We start from the raw sequence: 16,720 nt of genomic DNA, 5'->3' as shown, positions 1-16,720 counted from the left end.
CTTAAGGAAAGCATTCTAGCATTCATTGACTATGTACAGACTCAGTGAGCATAGCCTTGCTATTGAGAAAGGCCGCCGTAGGCAGACCTGGCTCTCAAGAGAAGACAGGCTATGTGCAACACTGCCCACAAAATGTGTTGGAAACTGAGCTGCACTTCCTAACCTCCTGCCAAATGTATGACCATATTAGAGAAACATATTTCCCTCAGATTACACAGATCCACAAACCGAAAACAAACCCAATTTTGATAAACTCCCATATCTAGTGGGTGAAATACCACAGTGTGCCATCACAGCAGCGTGACCTGTGACCTGTTGCCACAAGAAAAGGGCAACAAGTGTAGAACAAACACCATTGTAAATACAACCCATATTTATGTTGCTTTATTTTCCTTTTTTGTACTTTAACTATTTGCACATCGCAAACAACACTGTAGCCATAATATGACATTCGAGGGTAATGTTAACTGTTCATTTTTGTTGTTTATTATCTACTTCACATGCTGTGGCAATGTTAACATATACTTCACACATGAGTCTCTCTCTCTCTCTCTCTCTCTCTCTCACTCACTCACTCACTCAAATGTGGCATCTGCTGTACAAATCTCCCTTGATGAATTCCCAGGACTCTGTCAACAGTGTACAGAATATGGACAGGATATTGAGGTTACTGATCAACTCAGATTTTAGGCTGCACTATCCATTTCAAGCAGACATGTGATGTTCCTTTCCACTTGGGGTCCATGGGCCTGCTCTGAGTCCACAACCTCTGTCATGCAAAGCAATGGACACACAGGGAGCTGTCAGGCTTGTGTAACAGAAATAGAGGAGCAGAGGTCTGGGAAACAAGCTGTCAGAAATAAGAAAGTCCTTTTTAGAAAGAGGAGAGGTTCTAAACAAGGATTTTTACTTCAAGGAGAGTGGCTGAATTATTCAAGGGGTCTTCAAAAAAGGGCAGAATCCTTCAATTATTTCATTGTTTCCCTTTTATCTCCCTCTCTCTCCCATCTTTTTCTCTCGACCTTCTCTCTCCCTCCTCTAAAAGAATGTCTATGTGGCTTCCCACATGGAAAAATACTACAGTTTACTATAGAATACTACAGTACTTATATAGAATTCTAAAGTAAACTGTAGTATACTGTAGAATACTATAATACACACTGTAGTATCACTCAATCATGTGTAGTACTTATTATAGAATGTTGTAGCATACTGTCGGATATTATAGCAAATACTACAGTATTAACTTTTTTTTTAAAAATACTATAGTGAACACTACAGTAAAGTCCGCAAAAACACGACACCTTTTTATATATAGTAAGTACTACAGCATTCGATTGACATATACCCATTCCCCTCCCCCATAGTCCAAATTTGTGCCACCCATAAGTGAGAAACCTACATGTCAAGTATAGCCCATATATTGTGTTCCCTACAGGTTAGATTTCCTGAAGGAGAATAATAAAACAAAAACACCATATGAACTATTACAGAAATGTCAGCAAAAATACTACAGTACATACTACAATGCGCAAAACACTACATTACTTACTATAGTATATACTACAGTTCACTGTGGAGTTTTTGCGGACTTGGACTTTAGTGTATAGTATAAATACTGTACTATATACTATAGTAAATAATATAGTGTTTTTTCCTGTGGGTTGCTGCTTCCTTCCTGCCACTGTCTCTGGCTGGGGCATTGCTGTCGCCAAGGCAACCGATCACATTTCACATACTTCACTTCAGAGCCCGAGTGGATCACACACACCACATGACCAAGAACAGGAAATACCAGAGAGAGAGAGAGAGAGAGGAGAAAATGAGGAGGCAGACATGCAGAGAGGCAGTAGGGAAGAAAGAGAGAAAGAAGGATAGGGGGAAATAGAGAGGGAGACATAATCAATGTTTACAGCCCATAATTGAAACCAGTCGAGTGGTGACTATAAGCAAAGTCATTCTTACTCTATATATCTTTCAACGCTGCTATGCGTTCCACTTTTACCCTCCACCCCCCCCCCCCTTTTATCTCTGTCCCTCTCTCTTTCTGTCTCACTCCCTCTCTCATCCTTTCTCCCTCTCCCGCTCTCCCCCTCCGTGTAAGGGAAGGCAGTGTAATGTTACAATGCACAGCCCCTGACTTCAAAACCTATTTATAGAAGTAACTGGGTAAGAAAGAGGAAGAGAGAGGGAAGGAGAGGGAGAGCAGGAGAAGAGGCATCATCATCATCATCACCACAAGTCAAAACACCCACAAAACGTCATATGATCATGCATATAACAGGCCTAACCATGGCAGAACACCCAGGAAATAAGCTTCAGATTGACCAGGCACAACACCCACAACCCATATCTGTTCACTCAGATCACAGACGCCAACGCGATGATGCGACACTCAGCCCTCTCATCAATTCACACCTGATGACAGAAACAGAGAGAGACACAACAGCTACGGATCATATCGGATCAGTCATAAAAGCAGACGCCACACCCACATAATAAATCACCCCGATAACGAACGAGAGAGAGAGAGAGAGAGAGAGAGAGAGAGAGAGAGAGAGAGAGAGAGAGAGAGGGAGAGAGAGAGGGAGAGGGGGAGAGAGAGAGAGAGAGAGAGAGAGACAAAGAGAGAGAGAGACAGAGAGAGAGACAGAGAGAGAGAGACAGAGAGAGAGAGACAGAGAGAGAGAGACAGAGAGAGAGAGACAGAGAGAGAGAGACAGAGAGAGAGAGACAGAGAGAGAGACAGGGGGAAAACGATCAATAAAGATAGCAGATGTTCCTCCATAGATCTGAATATAGAACACAAGTAGCAGTGAAGAATAGCAGACTGGTGTTCTAAGTGGGAGTGACCAATAGCAGACTGGTGTTCTAAGTGGGAGTGACCAATAGCAGACTGGTGTTCTAAGTGGGAGTGACCAATAGCAGACTGGTGTTCTAAGTGGGAGTGACCAATAGCAGACTGGTGTTCTAAGTGGGAGTGACCAATAGCAGACTGGTATATAAGTGGGATTGACCAATAGCAGACTGGTTTCTAAATGGGAGTGACCAATAACAGAATCCAAGGCAGCTGTGGGCAGAACATGGACTGAAGTCAACTAAAACCAGAATGTAGACCTCCCCACACTTTGAGGTGAACCAAGGACTGCATAGAATTTCATAGTCTGAAACAGGAAAGCCCTGTACATCAGACGAGGGTGACAGGAAAGCCCTGTACATCAGACGAGTGTGACAGGAAAGCCCTGTACATCAGACGGGTGTGATGACATCCCACTTTACATAAAGATCCTGCAGCATCAAAGAGCCTTTCAATGGTTCATTGGTGGCAGCAGTGGCAATGTACTTATTGTGGACATGCTGACTGGGTGTACAAGTGTGAGGACACCAGACAACCAGTCAACCCCTTTCCCTCCCGTCAGCTGGATCTGTCACATGGGTGGCCGGTGCCGTGTCATTTCCCCTAGACGTGAGGACACCTTTTCATCCCACAGACAGACAGACCCAGGAGACATGGTCAAGGCTGTTAGTGGAGACACACACACACACCTCTGAGTCACTGTGACACTCTGAAGGTAAAAAGAGGGAATAGGATGAGAGAAAAGGAAGAGGGAGTGAGATGCTTTGAAGCAGGAAACACGCTGCCTGACAGCACCACCCACAGAGAGAGAGAGAGAGAGAGAAAGAGACAGGAGAGGAGGGGTGATGTAACCAACTGATCGCCTCTCTCTTATCCCCAGGGTATTCTGACATAACAGAGTGTGTCTGTGTGTGTGTGTGTGTCTGTGTGTGTGTGTGTGTGTGTGTGTGTGTGTGTGTGTGTGTGTGTGTGTGTGTGTGTGTGTGTGTGTGTGTGTGTGTGTGTGTGTGTGTGTGTGTGTGTGTGTGTGTGTGTGTGTGTGTGGTGTGTGTGTGTGTGTGCGTGCGTGTGTGTGTGTGAGTAGGAGAAGTCCGTCATAGTAGCTAACGTGACGACTGTCCCTTCTAGACAATCAGATCTGCTCCGGCTAAAACTGGACCGGACACACTACACCACCTAATCCATTCACACTAGGAGATGATGATAGGAGGAGAGCAAGGAGCAGAACAACAAGACAAGGTATGGATGGGGGGGGGGGGTATTCCAAGTCTTCAGTCCCATAGTCTTTGATGCAAGAAAAAAGGAGGAGTGTATGAGATGAGAGGATGAGAGGATGAGAGGATGAGAATATGAGAGGCGAAAAGGAGAGAGGAGAGGAGGCGTTCCCCTGTTCAGAGCACACACTGGGTGCCTGGGAGAATAATGAGTAAAAAGTGTCACACACACACACTTCTACAAACTCTGTTCTCTCTCTCTCTTTCACCCCCCCCCCCTCTCTCTCCGTCATCTCCTGAATATCTAAATGTGGAAGAAGCGAAGACAAGAACGAGTGACTTACTCTTAGAAGTTAACGGGAGAGGAGGAAAAGAAGGATGACGGAGAGAGAAACAGAAGAGTGGGTCAAATGTCAAAGGGGCTTCATTGGCATGGGAAACACATGTTTACATTGCCAAAGCAGGTGAAATAAACCGACAAGAAGAAACCAACAACAACAACAACAAAACGATTGAAAATGAACAGTAAACATTGCACTCATAAAGGTTTCAAAAATATAAAGATATCTCTTTATTCTCATGCTCTCTGTTTACTCTGTTTAGGCGCAAATAGCGTTCCCGTTTGACACGTCGGCATTACACGTATTGTACAAAACTATAGCAAAGCTTAACGTATAAAATATGACATCTATTTCTAACTACACCAGCAAGCACCTTAAACACTCTCTTATCTCACTTGTCCAACTGTCTGCGTAAGAAAACTCAAAAGGCACTGAAGAGCGATGAGAAAACGGGTTCTGCCAGAATGTCTTCAAACAGGCGACAACGGTCTAAGTTCCTCCATACCGGTAACGGTGAGTTTCATGCAGAGGGAGCTATGGAGAGGGCTGTGGTATGGAAATGGGTTCACAATGTATTCTGTGTCCCCATAGGAGAGGGTGTAGAGCGGAAAGTGGTTCCACTGTGATATTCTGTGTCTTCAGTCCACTGCCATTCCTCCAACTGTTCATCAGTACTACGCTACTTCTCTCTCCTCTCTCTCTCTTCATTCTTTTCTCTCCGGTATCAGCAAGTTAAATATCCCCCGGCTTATTCTGCCATTGCTCAGAGCTGAAAAATGTGTGTGTGTGTGTGTGTGTGTGTGTGTGTGTGTGTGTGTGTGTGTGTGTGTGTGTGTGTGTGTGTGTGTGTGTGTGTGTATTCATTGCTGAGAGCAGTGTGGTGGGTGGAATACTTCAAAGACTTTTCCTCTGACTCACTCCTAACTTGTGAGACAGCAGAGGCACGCGACACACCGACACACACACACACACACACTGCGCCATACATCCTGCTCTGTCGCCTTCTGCTCTAACTGGTCCTGCATCATTCAATATATGTAAAAAACATACAGAAGACCACCTAAATGGAATATAGGTTTAGGGGCTTAGAGGAACTGTCTCACACACATGCACCAAAAGAAATTGGACACTCTTGAAAAAAATAGTAATGTGGTCACATGACACACTCCCACCCACACAGCACAGACGTCAATGTCCCGGCTCACACGCACGCGCACACACAATGATATCACATGTCAATCAACGGTCAGCTGGAAACCCTGCTTGTGTTACGCGCGCAAGCACATACACACACATACACACACACACACACACACACACACACACACACACACACACACACACACACACACACACACACACACACACACACACACACACACAGGCACGCATGACATCATACCCAGGAGTACTACAGGGAATAATACAGTTCAATGATGATGAGTTAATGGGACTATACAATTTTAGTTAGTACTATACAATCTGTACTATTAGGTATCACAGCTGTCATATTACTAGTCTGGATTACTCCCTGTATCCCTTCTCCTGTCCTCCCTCCTCTATATTCTCTCTCCTCCCTCTATCCCCTCACCTGTCCTCCCTCCTCTATATTCTCTCTCCTCCCTCTATCCCCTCTCCTCTCTGCTCTATATGCTCTCTCCTCCCCATATCCCCTCTCCTCTCTGCTCTATATTCTCTCTCCTCCCTATATCCCCTCTCCTCTATATGCTCTCTCCTCCCTATATCCCTTCTCCTCTATATGCTCTCTCCTCCCTGTATCCCCTCTCTTGTCCTCCCCTCTATATTATCTCTCCTCCCTCTATCCCCTCTCCTGTCCTCCCTCCTCTATATTCTCTCTCCTCCCTGTATCCCCTCTCCTGCCCTCCCTCCTCTATATTCTCTCTCCTCCCTGTATCCCCTCTCCTGTCCTCCCTCCTCTATATTCTCTCTCCCCCCTCTATTCTCTCTCCTGTCCTCCCTCTAACCACTCTCCTGTCCTCCCTCTATCCCCTCTCCTGTCCTCCCTCCTCTATATTCTCTCTCCTCCCTCTATCCCCTCTCCTGTCCTCCCTCTATCCCCTCTCCTGTCCTCCCTCTATCCCCTCTCCTGTCCTCCCTCTAACCACTCTCCTGTCCTCCCTCTAACCACTCTCCTGTCCTCCCTCTAACCACTCTCCTGTCCTCCCTCTATCCCCTCTCCTGTCCTCCCTCTATCCCCTCTCCTGTCCTCCCTCTATCCCCTCTCCTGTCCTCCCTCTATCCCCTCTCCTGTCCTCCCTCCTCTATATTCTCTCTCCTCCCTCTATCCCCTCTCCTGTCCTCCCTCTACCCACTCTCCTGTCCTCCCTCTACCCCCTCTCCTGTCCTCCCTCTACCCCCTCTCCTGTCCTCCCTCTACCCCCTCTCCTGTCCTCCCTCTATCCCCTCTCCTGTCCTCCCTCTATCCCCTCTCCTGTCCTCCCTCCTCTATATTCTCTCTCCTCCCTCTATCCCCTCTCCTGTCCTCCCTCTAACCACTCTCCTGTCCTCCCTCCTCTATATTATCTCTCCTCCCTCTATCCCCTCTCCTGTCCTCCCTCTATCCCCTCTCTTCAGTTTGAAAGTGATGGGTATAGCGCTAGACTCCAGCTCTCTGAGCCATTCCTAAGCTAGACACGCCTCACCACAGAACTTTGAACTTAAGAGGCACAACTCAACAAAACGAGCAGGAGAGAGGAGGGGAGGGGAGAGAGAGAGTGAGAGAGACGGTAGGGAGGAGAAGAAAGAGAGGGTGTATTTGGAGGGCTTTTGGCAGGGTGTCAGGGGAAGCTCCTAAATCCATAAATCAATAGTGACCTGTGCATGAGACTGGGACAGGTGTGAGAGTCTTCAGAACGGAGCTGGATCACACAGCTGAGGTAGGAGTGTGTGTATGTGGGGGGGGGGTACCTGAGTTTGTGTGTGTGTGTGTGTGTGTGTGTGTCATGGTACTAGTGGCTCAATAATATAGCGCTAGTTTGTCTGCCTCTCCTTCAGCTGCTCCAGAGGAAATCTCCAGCCTCTCAACAACTCTCTCAAGGCCTGCGCAAGGGGCCGCGAGACACACATACATACACAATCACACACACACACTGGAATCCGCCACCGCATGCGTACGTGCACACCTTTCTACTTATCTGTGTGAGTGTATGTGTTAGCTAGCCGTTCAGATCGTGTTTCGGTCGCTGCTCTCAACAGATGTTCCTCCCACACACACTACCCCCCCCTTCCCCTCCATCCATCCATCCAACCATCCCTCCCTCCCTCACGCTCCAGGTAATACCAGGCTCCACAGCAGCAGAGTTGATACTAAACACTCCTCCCTCTAACTGCCAGTATCAGTGGTGTGTCTGTCTGTCAGCTGGGAGACAGACGAGGGACACAGTACAGTAGTTCTCCACATGTCTAAGGAGTGTACTACGAATATCCAGTAACTTGCAGGTGCAGGGTACTTTTTGTACTCTGTCTGTAAGTCCTGCTATCTCTAACTGAGAAGAGGGGGGGAGAGATAGAGAGAAAGTCAAGGGCATACCTAGTCAGTTGCAAAACTGAACGCATTCAACCAAAATGTGTCTTCCGCATTTAACCCAACCTCTCTGAATCAGAGAGGTGCGGGGTTGGGAGAGAGAGGGGGTAAAGTGTACGACGTCATTACATCTATTTACTCTAACAACACAAGTAGTATTAAACTGAACAATAAAATAACAGAGTTTTTTTGCACACGGGCGAGGGGTGAGACAAGGGTGCAGTTTAAGTCCAACTCTGTTCAACGTCTACATCTGCAGCCCCTGGACTCACCCTCAAAGATGAGGTCAGATTCCTGCTCTACGCAGATGACCTTGGCCTGCTGTCACCGACAGAGACACTACAGGAACAACTTAACATTATTTGGGAATAAAGCATAATTTCTCTTTTGTTTACCTTAATTTAACTAGTCAGTTAACTTCTTATGGCTGCAGGGGCAGTATTGAGTAGCTTGGATGAAAGGTGCACAGAGGTGCCCAGAGTAAACGGCCTGCTCCTCAGTCATAGTTGCTAATATATGCATATTATTAGTAGTATTGGATAGAAAACACTCTGAAAACAGGAAGTGGAAATTCTGAGGCTGGTAGATTTTCAACCTAGCTCCCATTGAAATCACAGCGAGATATGGATGAGTTTTCACTTCCTACGGCTTCCACTAGATGTCAACAGTCTGTAGAACTTTGTCTGATGACTCTACTGTGAAAGAGGGGCCGGATGAGAGGAGAATTAATCAGGTCTGCCACGAGGTGACCATTCTTTGACCATGCGCGTTCACATGAGAGGGAGCTCCGTTCCATCGCTCATCTGAAGTCAATGTAATTCTTCGGTTGGAACGTTATTCAAGATTTATGTTAAAAACATTCTAAAGATTGATTCAATACATCGTTTGACATGTTTCTACGGACTGTTACGGAACTTTTGGACATTTCGTCAGGTTTTAGTGAACGCGCTTCCCTGACGTTGAATTTGTTTACCAAACACGCAACAAAAATAGCTAATTGGACATAAATGATGGACATTACCGAAAAAAAAGAACATTTCTTGTGGAAGTGGGAGTCCTGGGAGTGCATTCCGACGAAGATCAGCAAAGGTAAGTGAAGATTTATAATGCTTTTTATGAGTTTTGTTGACTGCACAATTTGGGCGGGTAACTGTATGGCTTGCTTTTGTGGCTGAATGTTGTTTTCAGATTATTGAATATTGTGTTTTGCCGTAAAGCTTTTTGAAATCTGACACAGCGGTTGCATTAAGAACACGTGTATCTTTAATTCTATGTAAAACATGTATCTTTCATCAAAGTTTATGATGAGTATTTGTTATTTGACGTGGCTCTCTGCAATTTCTACGGATATTTTGGAGCCATTTCTGAACATGGCGCCAATGTAAACGTAGGTTTTTGGTTATAAATATGAACTTAATCGAACAAGACATATATGTATTGTGTAATATGAAGTCCTATGAGTGTCATCTGATGAAGATCATCAAAGGTTAGTGATTCATTTTATCTCTATTTGTGCTTTTTGTGACTCCTCTCTTTGGCTGGAAAAATGGCAGAATTTTTCTTTGAGTTGGTGGTGACCTAACATAATCGTTTGTGGTGCTTTCGCTGAAAAGCCTATTTGAAATCGGACACTTTGGTGGGATTAACAACAAGATTACCTTTAAAATGATATGAGTATGTTTGAGAAATTTTTATTATGAGATGTCTGTTGTTTGAATTTGGCGCCCTGCACTTTCACTGGCTGTTGTCATATCGATCCCGTTAACGGGATTGCAGCCATAAGAAGTTTTAAGAACAAATTCTTATTCATAATGACAGCCTACCAAAAGGCCTCCTGCGGGGATGGGGGCTGGGACTAAAAATTAAAAATACAATAAAAATATATGACAAAACACACAAGTTTCAACAAGTTTCGGGAATCCAAAGTTGTGATTGTCCAGAAAAAGGCCAGGAATCAGAACAGCAGACACTCGTTCAAATGAGGAAATACCACGGTTGAACATGCCCAATGGTACAACTACCTAGGACTAAAAATATGTGCCTCTGGTAGATTTGGTCTGGCAGTGAATCCACTCAAATAAAAAGCCTGCAAAGCATATTACTCCTTAAAAAATTAATTCTCAAAAATAAATATTCCTATCCAAATATGATACCAAATAGTCAATAGTGTAATTTTACCAAGGTTTGGAGTCCAATCTGTAATTACGATTATAAGCATTGGGCTAAAAACCCAAATCATCAATCAACATACAAAATTGGGCAGAATTATCCTAAATATATATATTTTTAAAATACCAAATAATGTATGCAGAGCTGGACTCTGAAGATTCCCTTTAATTGTAAATATAAAGGAAAGGACACAAACATTTTGGCACCATTTTAAATGAAGCCCCAACATGCGTACTATGCACTGGAAAAAAGCACTGGAAACCCAACAGCGGAACCCTGAAAAGAGTCAGCTGATAAAAACACGAAACAACCCTATTACCCAAAACACACAAGGAAATCAATCAAATTGCTACAGAAATTAAACCTCCTAAACAAAAACAAAGAACAAACTAAACTGCTGTTTGGCCCTCTAAAGAGAATACAAATTGTCAGAATATCTCTACTCTGTCAGAGATACAAAACAGAGACCGATCCTGACCAAACACAGGCTCAGCGACCACCATTCGGCTATAGAAAAGGGCCATACAAAAAGACATGGTTTCCAAAAGAGGAACGCCATGTGGTCACTGCACTACAGGGGAGGTAGAGACAGAGATGCACTTTCTCCTCTACTGTAAGAAATACTCCGAAATAAGATCAATCCATTCCCAACTTCTGCGCTTTTAATAATGACATAAAGCTGGGAATTACTCTGGGTGATTTCCATAGCCTGAGGGACATCCCGTGACCTTTATTTCCCTGAAGTATGTACATTGTACATCACTTACAAGTAATACATAGTGTAACCATCATCCATGTACATTGTGTTGTTTATTTATTTGTATTTTTCTAATCTTATTTAACGAAATGTATCAACTGAATGCTTCTTCCGCGTTTAAATGCGAGAGAGAATCCGAGAGATGCGATGGCAGAGAGAGAGAGGGGGGGGATAAATAGATGAAGAGGGATTAGAGGAAGTATGAGAGGCAGAATAATTGAGAGAGAGAGGAATATAACTGATCAAAATAAAAGGAGAAAGAGGGAAGACCCAAAACAGGCAATTATGTCTTCCATATACCTTTTCGTTCTCCTCTCCTCAATTCATTGTCTGATCTAGAAGATGAAACTCACCATAGTAAAAACCCTGACAGTCTCATCGCCCTCTCCCACAGACACAAAAGCTTGGGGAAGATGTCTACCGACGTATCGCAGCCATGGCAACAATACTTTAGGTGGCCAGCTCTAACCATTACCATGGCAACTTTCAGAAGGTGAATCTCCATGTCTTCCTAACTGACTAGGGGATTGAGTCCAGTTAACTGACAATAAAGTTCAACATAAAGACAATGGGGTTCATCCAAAATGGCACCCTGTTCTCTATGTAGTGCACTACTTTTGGCCAGAGCCCTATAGGGAATAGGATCCAATTTCAGATGTGTCCTTCCTTCTGATATTCAATGCAACACTGGACCACTTCAGTAGAATAATTTGCCCATTCTTTGTAACACTTTTTTCCTTTGCTTCCTCAAACACTCCTGGAAAGATAGATATATTTATCCTCTTCGGGATAAAGCAATACGTTAGAAGCTGTATGCCTCCTTTCAAAACTCCTCTTGCTTCTTCCCCTGTTTCAAAAACTGCAGCATTGTCCACAGGAAAAGGGATCTCCCTCCCTCTCTTTTTTCTGTTGCTCCACAATAGCCATATTAAGGTCTGCTCTCTGTGCATTACCATTACCATGTGCAGTCTCATATTAGCAGGAGCTTGGAATACTGATCCACTGGTCAAGAGACAAAGGAACAATGGCGACTTATACACCAAACCCCTTCTCAATGCCCAGCGCCGCGGGGGAGGAGGAGAAAGAAAGGAGAAAAAGACATTCCGTCGGATTACAGTACAGCAGGAAAAACAAGAGAGGCAAGAAGCAGCTGAAGAGATGTTGCCAGAATCTCTATATACCCCCCCCCCCTGCCAAAAAATAACGTCTGAATGAGAGAAAGAGGAGGGGAGAGGAGCAGACACAAAAAGGCAGCCACCTCGAGACTTAAGAGACGCTCCTTTTTATAAGAGCAGAACCAATGCCGGATCTATTCAGTGTGAGTTAAGGCTATTGTGATCTAGCCAGGTGCCTGCATGGAGGGAGGGTGATCGACAGAGAGAGAGAGAGAGAGAGAGAGAGAGAGAGAGAGAGAGAGAGAGAGAGAGAGAGAGAGAGAGAGAGAGAGAGAGAGAGAGAGAGAGAGAGAGAGAGAGAGAGAGAGAGAGAGAGAGAGAGAGAGAGACAAAGAGAGAGAGAGACAAAGAGAGAGAGAGACAGAGACAGAGAGACAGAGACAGAGAGACAGAGACAGAGACAGAGAGACAGAGACAGAGACAGAGACAGAGACAGAGAGAGAGAGAGAGAGAGAGAGAGAGAGAGAGAGAGAGAGAGAGAGAGAGAGAGAGAGAGAGAGAGAGAGAGAGAGAGGATGGAAAGAAGGAGAGAGTTAGACTGGGTTAATGATATCTAAAGAGCATATGCAAATGAACCAACTTCACTCCGGCAGCTTTGAAGTGTATCAGAAAGTGAAGGATGGGGTTCTCAGTCCGTCCTACCGTGCACCGTGGGGGCGAGGAGGAGATACGGGAGAGAGAGGGAGTGAAAAGACAAGGTATAATATTCAAGTCTACGTGACGGTACCTTGCAGGAGGACCCCTCCATTTTTTCGGAAGAAGGGACTCCCTGGCCATATAGGAGGACTGGACATGCTGCAGAAAAAGAGAGAGAGAAAGCATGAGTAAGGAAGAGCCTCGGACTGAATTCGCTCAAATGACAGCCCTGTAAAATATTCCACTAGAGCAGCACTTCTTCAATCGCTATGCAAAACACAGCAAGGGGGTTTCAACCAGTCTCTTACACACACGAAACAGACCACGGTCTTTTTTAAATTTATTTTTATTTATTTTTTATTTTACCCCCTTTTTTCTCTCCAATTTCGTGGTATCCAATTGTTAGTAATTACTATCTTGTCTCATCGCTACAACTCCCGTACGGACTCGGGAGAGACGAAGGTCAAAAGCCATGCGTCCTCCGAAGCACAACCCAACCAAGCCGCACTGCTTCTTAACACAGCGTGCCTCCAACCCGGAAGCCAGCCGCACCAATGTGTCGGAGGAAACACCGTACACCTGGCGACCTGATAAGCGTGCACTGCGCCCGGCCCGCCACAGGAGTCGCTGGTGCGCGATGGGACAAGGATATCCCTACCGGCCAAACCCTCCCTAACCCAGACGACGCTAGGCCAGTTGTGCGTCGCCTCACGGACCTCCCGGTCGCGGACGGCTGCGACAGAGCCTGGGCGCGAACCCAGAATCTCTGGTGGCACAGCTAGCGCTGCGATGCAGTGCCCTAGACCACTGCGCCACCCGGGAGTCCCCTAGACCACGGCCTTTTAGCTGTAACCACATGAGCAGTCATCGAAACACGCACGCACACATGCGCACGCTAACACACACCATTTTGCTCTGAGAGGTGGTGTGTGGGTGTCGATGTGTGTGTATGATAAGAGTTCAAAGGGTTAACAGACTCCTAATACCTTTATCTCTGCAGTCGAGGGGATAAGGAGTGGACACAACTCTCTCTCTCTCTCCATCCTACTCCCTTTATCACTTTTCTCTCTTTGTCGGTCTGTCACTCTCTCCCCTTTCGCTCTTAATCCTCTCTCCCCGTTGTCTCTCTTTGGCTCTACCTCCCTCTACCTCTCTCTCAGACCAGACAGAGCTATCCCAGATCTAATCAGATGGTCGTCTGATCTTCCACTGAGCTCCATCTGAGTCCTCCATCCTCTCACATAGATAGGGAGGCACACACACACACGCACGCGCACACAGACACACACCCTCTAACACAGCAGATAGCAGAGCCACAGCCAGGCTGTCTACTGCTATGCTCCATGTTAATCTGCTTACTCCATATTAACTAATTGAGCTGTAGAACAAACAGTGGAGCAGGAAGGCACAGCACATTATAGCCCCAAAACGGTTTGTGTGTGTGTGTGTGTGTGTGTGTGTGTGTGTGTGTGTGTGTGTGTGTGTGTGTGTGTGTGTGTGTGTGTGTGTGTGTGTGTGTGTGTGTGTGTGTGTGTGTGTGTGTGTGTGCCACCAGCTTAAGACACACACTTGATGAGTTGCCTCAGAAAGAGAGACACGTCTCATTTAAACGATGGAGAGCGAAGGAGAAGAGAAAAAACGTGTTCAACAGGCACCTTAATCAAGCGCAGAGCGACCCGTTTCTCCATCTCCATCTCCTGATAAGCAGGGCAGTACGCCGATGACAGATGGCTAGGTCTGACCTGACAATTTGGGATAATTTAGCTGTGGAGAGGAGAGGGCCATCACATCTCCACTCTTCATACAGAGAACGGATACTTTCAATTATAGCTGTGTCGGAATGCTGAGACACTGAATGCTGAGATGTGCGCACACACACACACGCACACGCACACACACACACAGGCAAACACACACTCACTGAGCCACACGCATACAAACACACACAGAAGCCTTCTGACTGACTAACAGCCTCATTAGCATATCAGTTACCTGGCAACCGAAACAACATCGTCAACTTCCTTTTTCCTGTATTAGTATTCATGTATTTGTTTGGAGACATCCAGCTACTAAACACCACTACACTCTTAGAAAAAAAGGGTTCTTCGGCTGTCCCCATAGGAGAACCCTTTTTGGTGGAACTCAAAAGGGTTCTTCTACCCATTGTCTTAAATCAGCTAGTGCGTTGATTCCACCTGCACTGATCTGTCTCGTACCTCGCAAAGGATCATGGGATAGATCAAAAGTAGAAACATTTGAAAATATTACCTAGGCGACATCGTCTGCTGAACAACCTTTTCTGCCTCAAACATGTCTGAATGAATCTAAGCTAGAACAATAAATGTGAATAATGTTGATGTTTTATTGGTGAGGAAGTCTTAGTCACCCCATTTTACATCTAGCTAAAGATTATTGTCCTTCAATGAGCAGTGTTTCTGAAGTTTGACTATAGGCACGAAAGCTAGCATAGATTTGTTCGGCAACAGCTGAGCCAGTCACTGAAATGTTCTGATAAAAACGAGTTAATTGCATCCTCCATGGAGCCCAGTTTCATCATTTTACCGTATGTCCCAGCTGCTTGGCATGGTTTTGAAGTAATCGCGAAAAAACGGGCCTTATTTTAGGGCATTTTTCACCCTGCCAGCTCCAATTAGTTCTACTGAGCACCAACTCACCTTCCAAACTTTCTATTCGCAGCCTACTGTTCTCCATCAAAATGCCAGCTTCGCAATCGTTAGCAATGAGATTTACCCACGTAAACCTTGAACGTTTACCTCGGGTAACGGCTACTTGATGTGCGATCTCACTGTTCGGCTGAGTACACGTTGCGGTGACCCACGGTGAAGAGATGGCTGACGCCTAAGCGATAAAAAAAAAATCTGGTCATGGTTTACCAAATTCTTTCCAGAAAAAGGTGTAAAACCTAAAACAAAACACGTGTCTGTGTTCTCTTTTTCAAGATTTTGCCAATTTAAACCGCCAGAAAAATTTGAATGACAAACAAAATGATTTTTGGACCAGTTTTGTTGTTTCTAAATGGCTGCTGGGTAATTTGATATGCTTCGAAATCTTTTCATTAGTAGGCATCGAATTGAGTGTATGCTGCGCTGGTTCACTGAGTTGCAACCAAATGGATGGGTCTACCTCGTTGATTTGTAGATTTGTAGACAAAGTTGCTACCTCAGATTATGAGCCCAGAGAGGTATGTAGTACCCGCAGATGGCCACGGGGAGGAGAACGTGAGCTATAAACCCATTCCGTTTTTTGCCTTAAAAACCCTAACCCTAGGTATAAACTATTTTAGCAATAACCCTAACCCTGAACAGATAGTAACCCTAGCCACAACCCAAATTCAATGGTAGGGTAGCCTAGAACATTTTTACAAAGTATTTTCGTAATAATATTATGTTAATTAATACCATTACAGTATTAAATAGCATTTTCATTGTTTTAAAAAAAAAAGTCAAAACCTCTAAGTATTTGCTGTTTTTTCCCCCATTATTTCTTAATTCATGGTATTTATTATTGCAAGGCAGAACACTTGATAAACAAGCCACATCCTACAGACAATCACGGATTACAAAAAGAAAACCAGCCCAGTCGCGGACCTCGCCGTCTTGCATCCAGACAAATTAAACAACTTCTTTGCGCTTTGAGGACAATACATTTCCAACGACGCGAACCACTACCAAAGACTGTGGGCTCTCCTTCTCCGTGGCCGACGTGAGTAAAACATTTAAATGTGTTAAACCTTGCAAGGCTGCCAGCCCAGATGGCATCCCTAGCCGCATCCTCAGAGCACGTGCAGACCAGCTGGCTGGTGTGTTTACGGACATATTCAATCGATACCTATCCCAGTCTGCTGTCCCCACATGCTTCAAGATGGCCACGATTGTTCCTGTTCCCAAGAAAGCCAAGGTAACTGAACTAAATGACTATCGCCCCGTAGCACTCCTGTCATCATGAAGTGCTTTGAGAGACTAGTCAAGGATCATATCACCTCCAACCTACCTGTCACCCTAGAACC

At 45.1% G+C, this 16,720-nt stretch overlaps 1 protein-coding gene across 2 annotated transcripts in view; it reads right to left on the bottom strand.

The window, feature by feature from the left end:
- Window positions 1-16,720, bottom strand: part of foxn3 (forkhead box N3) — a 261,189-nt gene that overhangs the window by 20,550 nt on the left and 223,919 nt on the right. For both annotated transcript variants that reach the window (XM_055863826.1, XM_055863827.1), the window contains exon 4: window positions 12,785-12,852. In XM_055863826.1, coding sequence (XP_055719801.1) covers window positions 12,785-12,852 — 68 coding nt within the window. The remainder of the gene's footprint in view (window positions 1-12,784; window positions 12,853-16,720) is intronic.

Source organism: Salvelinus fontinalis, chromosome 15 (assembly GCF_029448725.1).
Source record: "Salvelinus fontinalis isolate EN_2023a chromosome 15, ASM2944872v1, whole genome shotgun sequence".
Classification (NCBI taxonomy): Eukaryota; Metazoa; Chordata; class Actinopteri; order Salmoniformes; family Salmonidae; genus Salvelinus; species Salvelinus fontinalis.
Note: the sequence above shows the minus strand (reverse complement) of the source record. Positions and strands in the feature narration are given on the sequence as shown.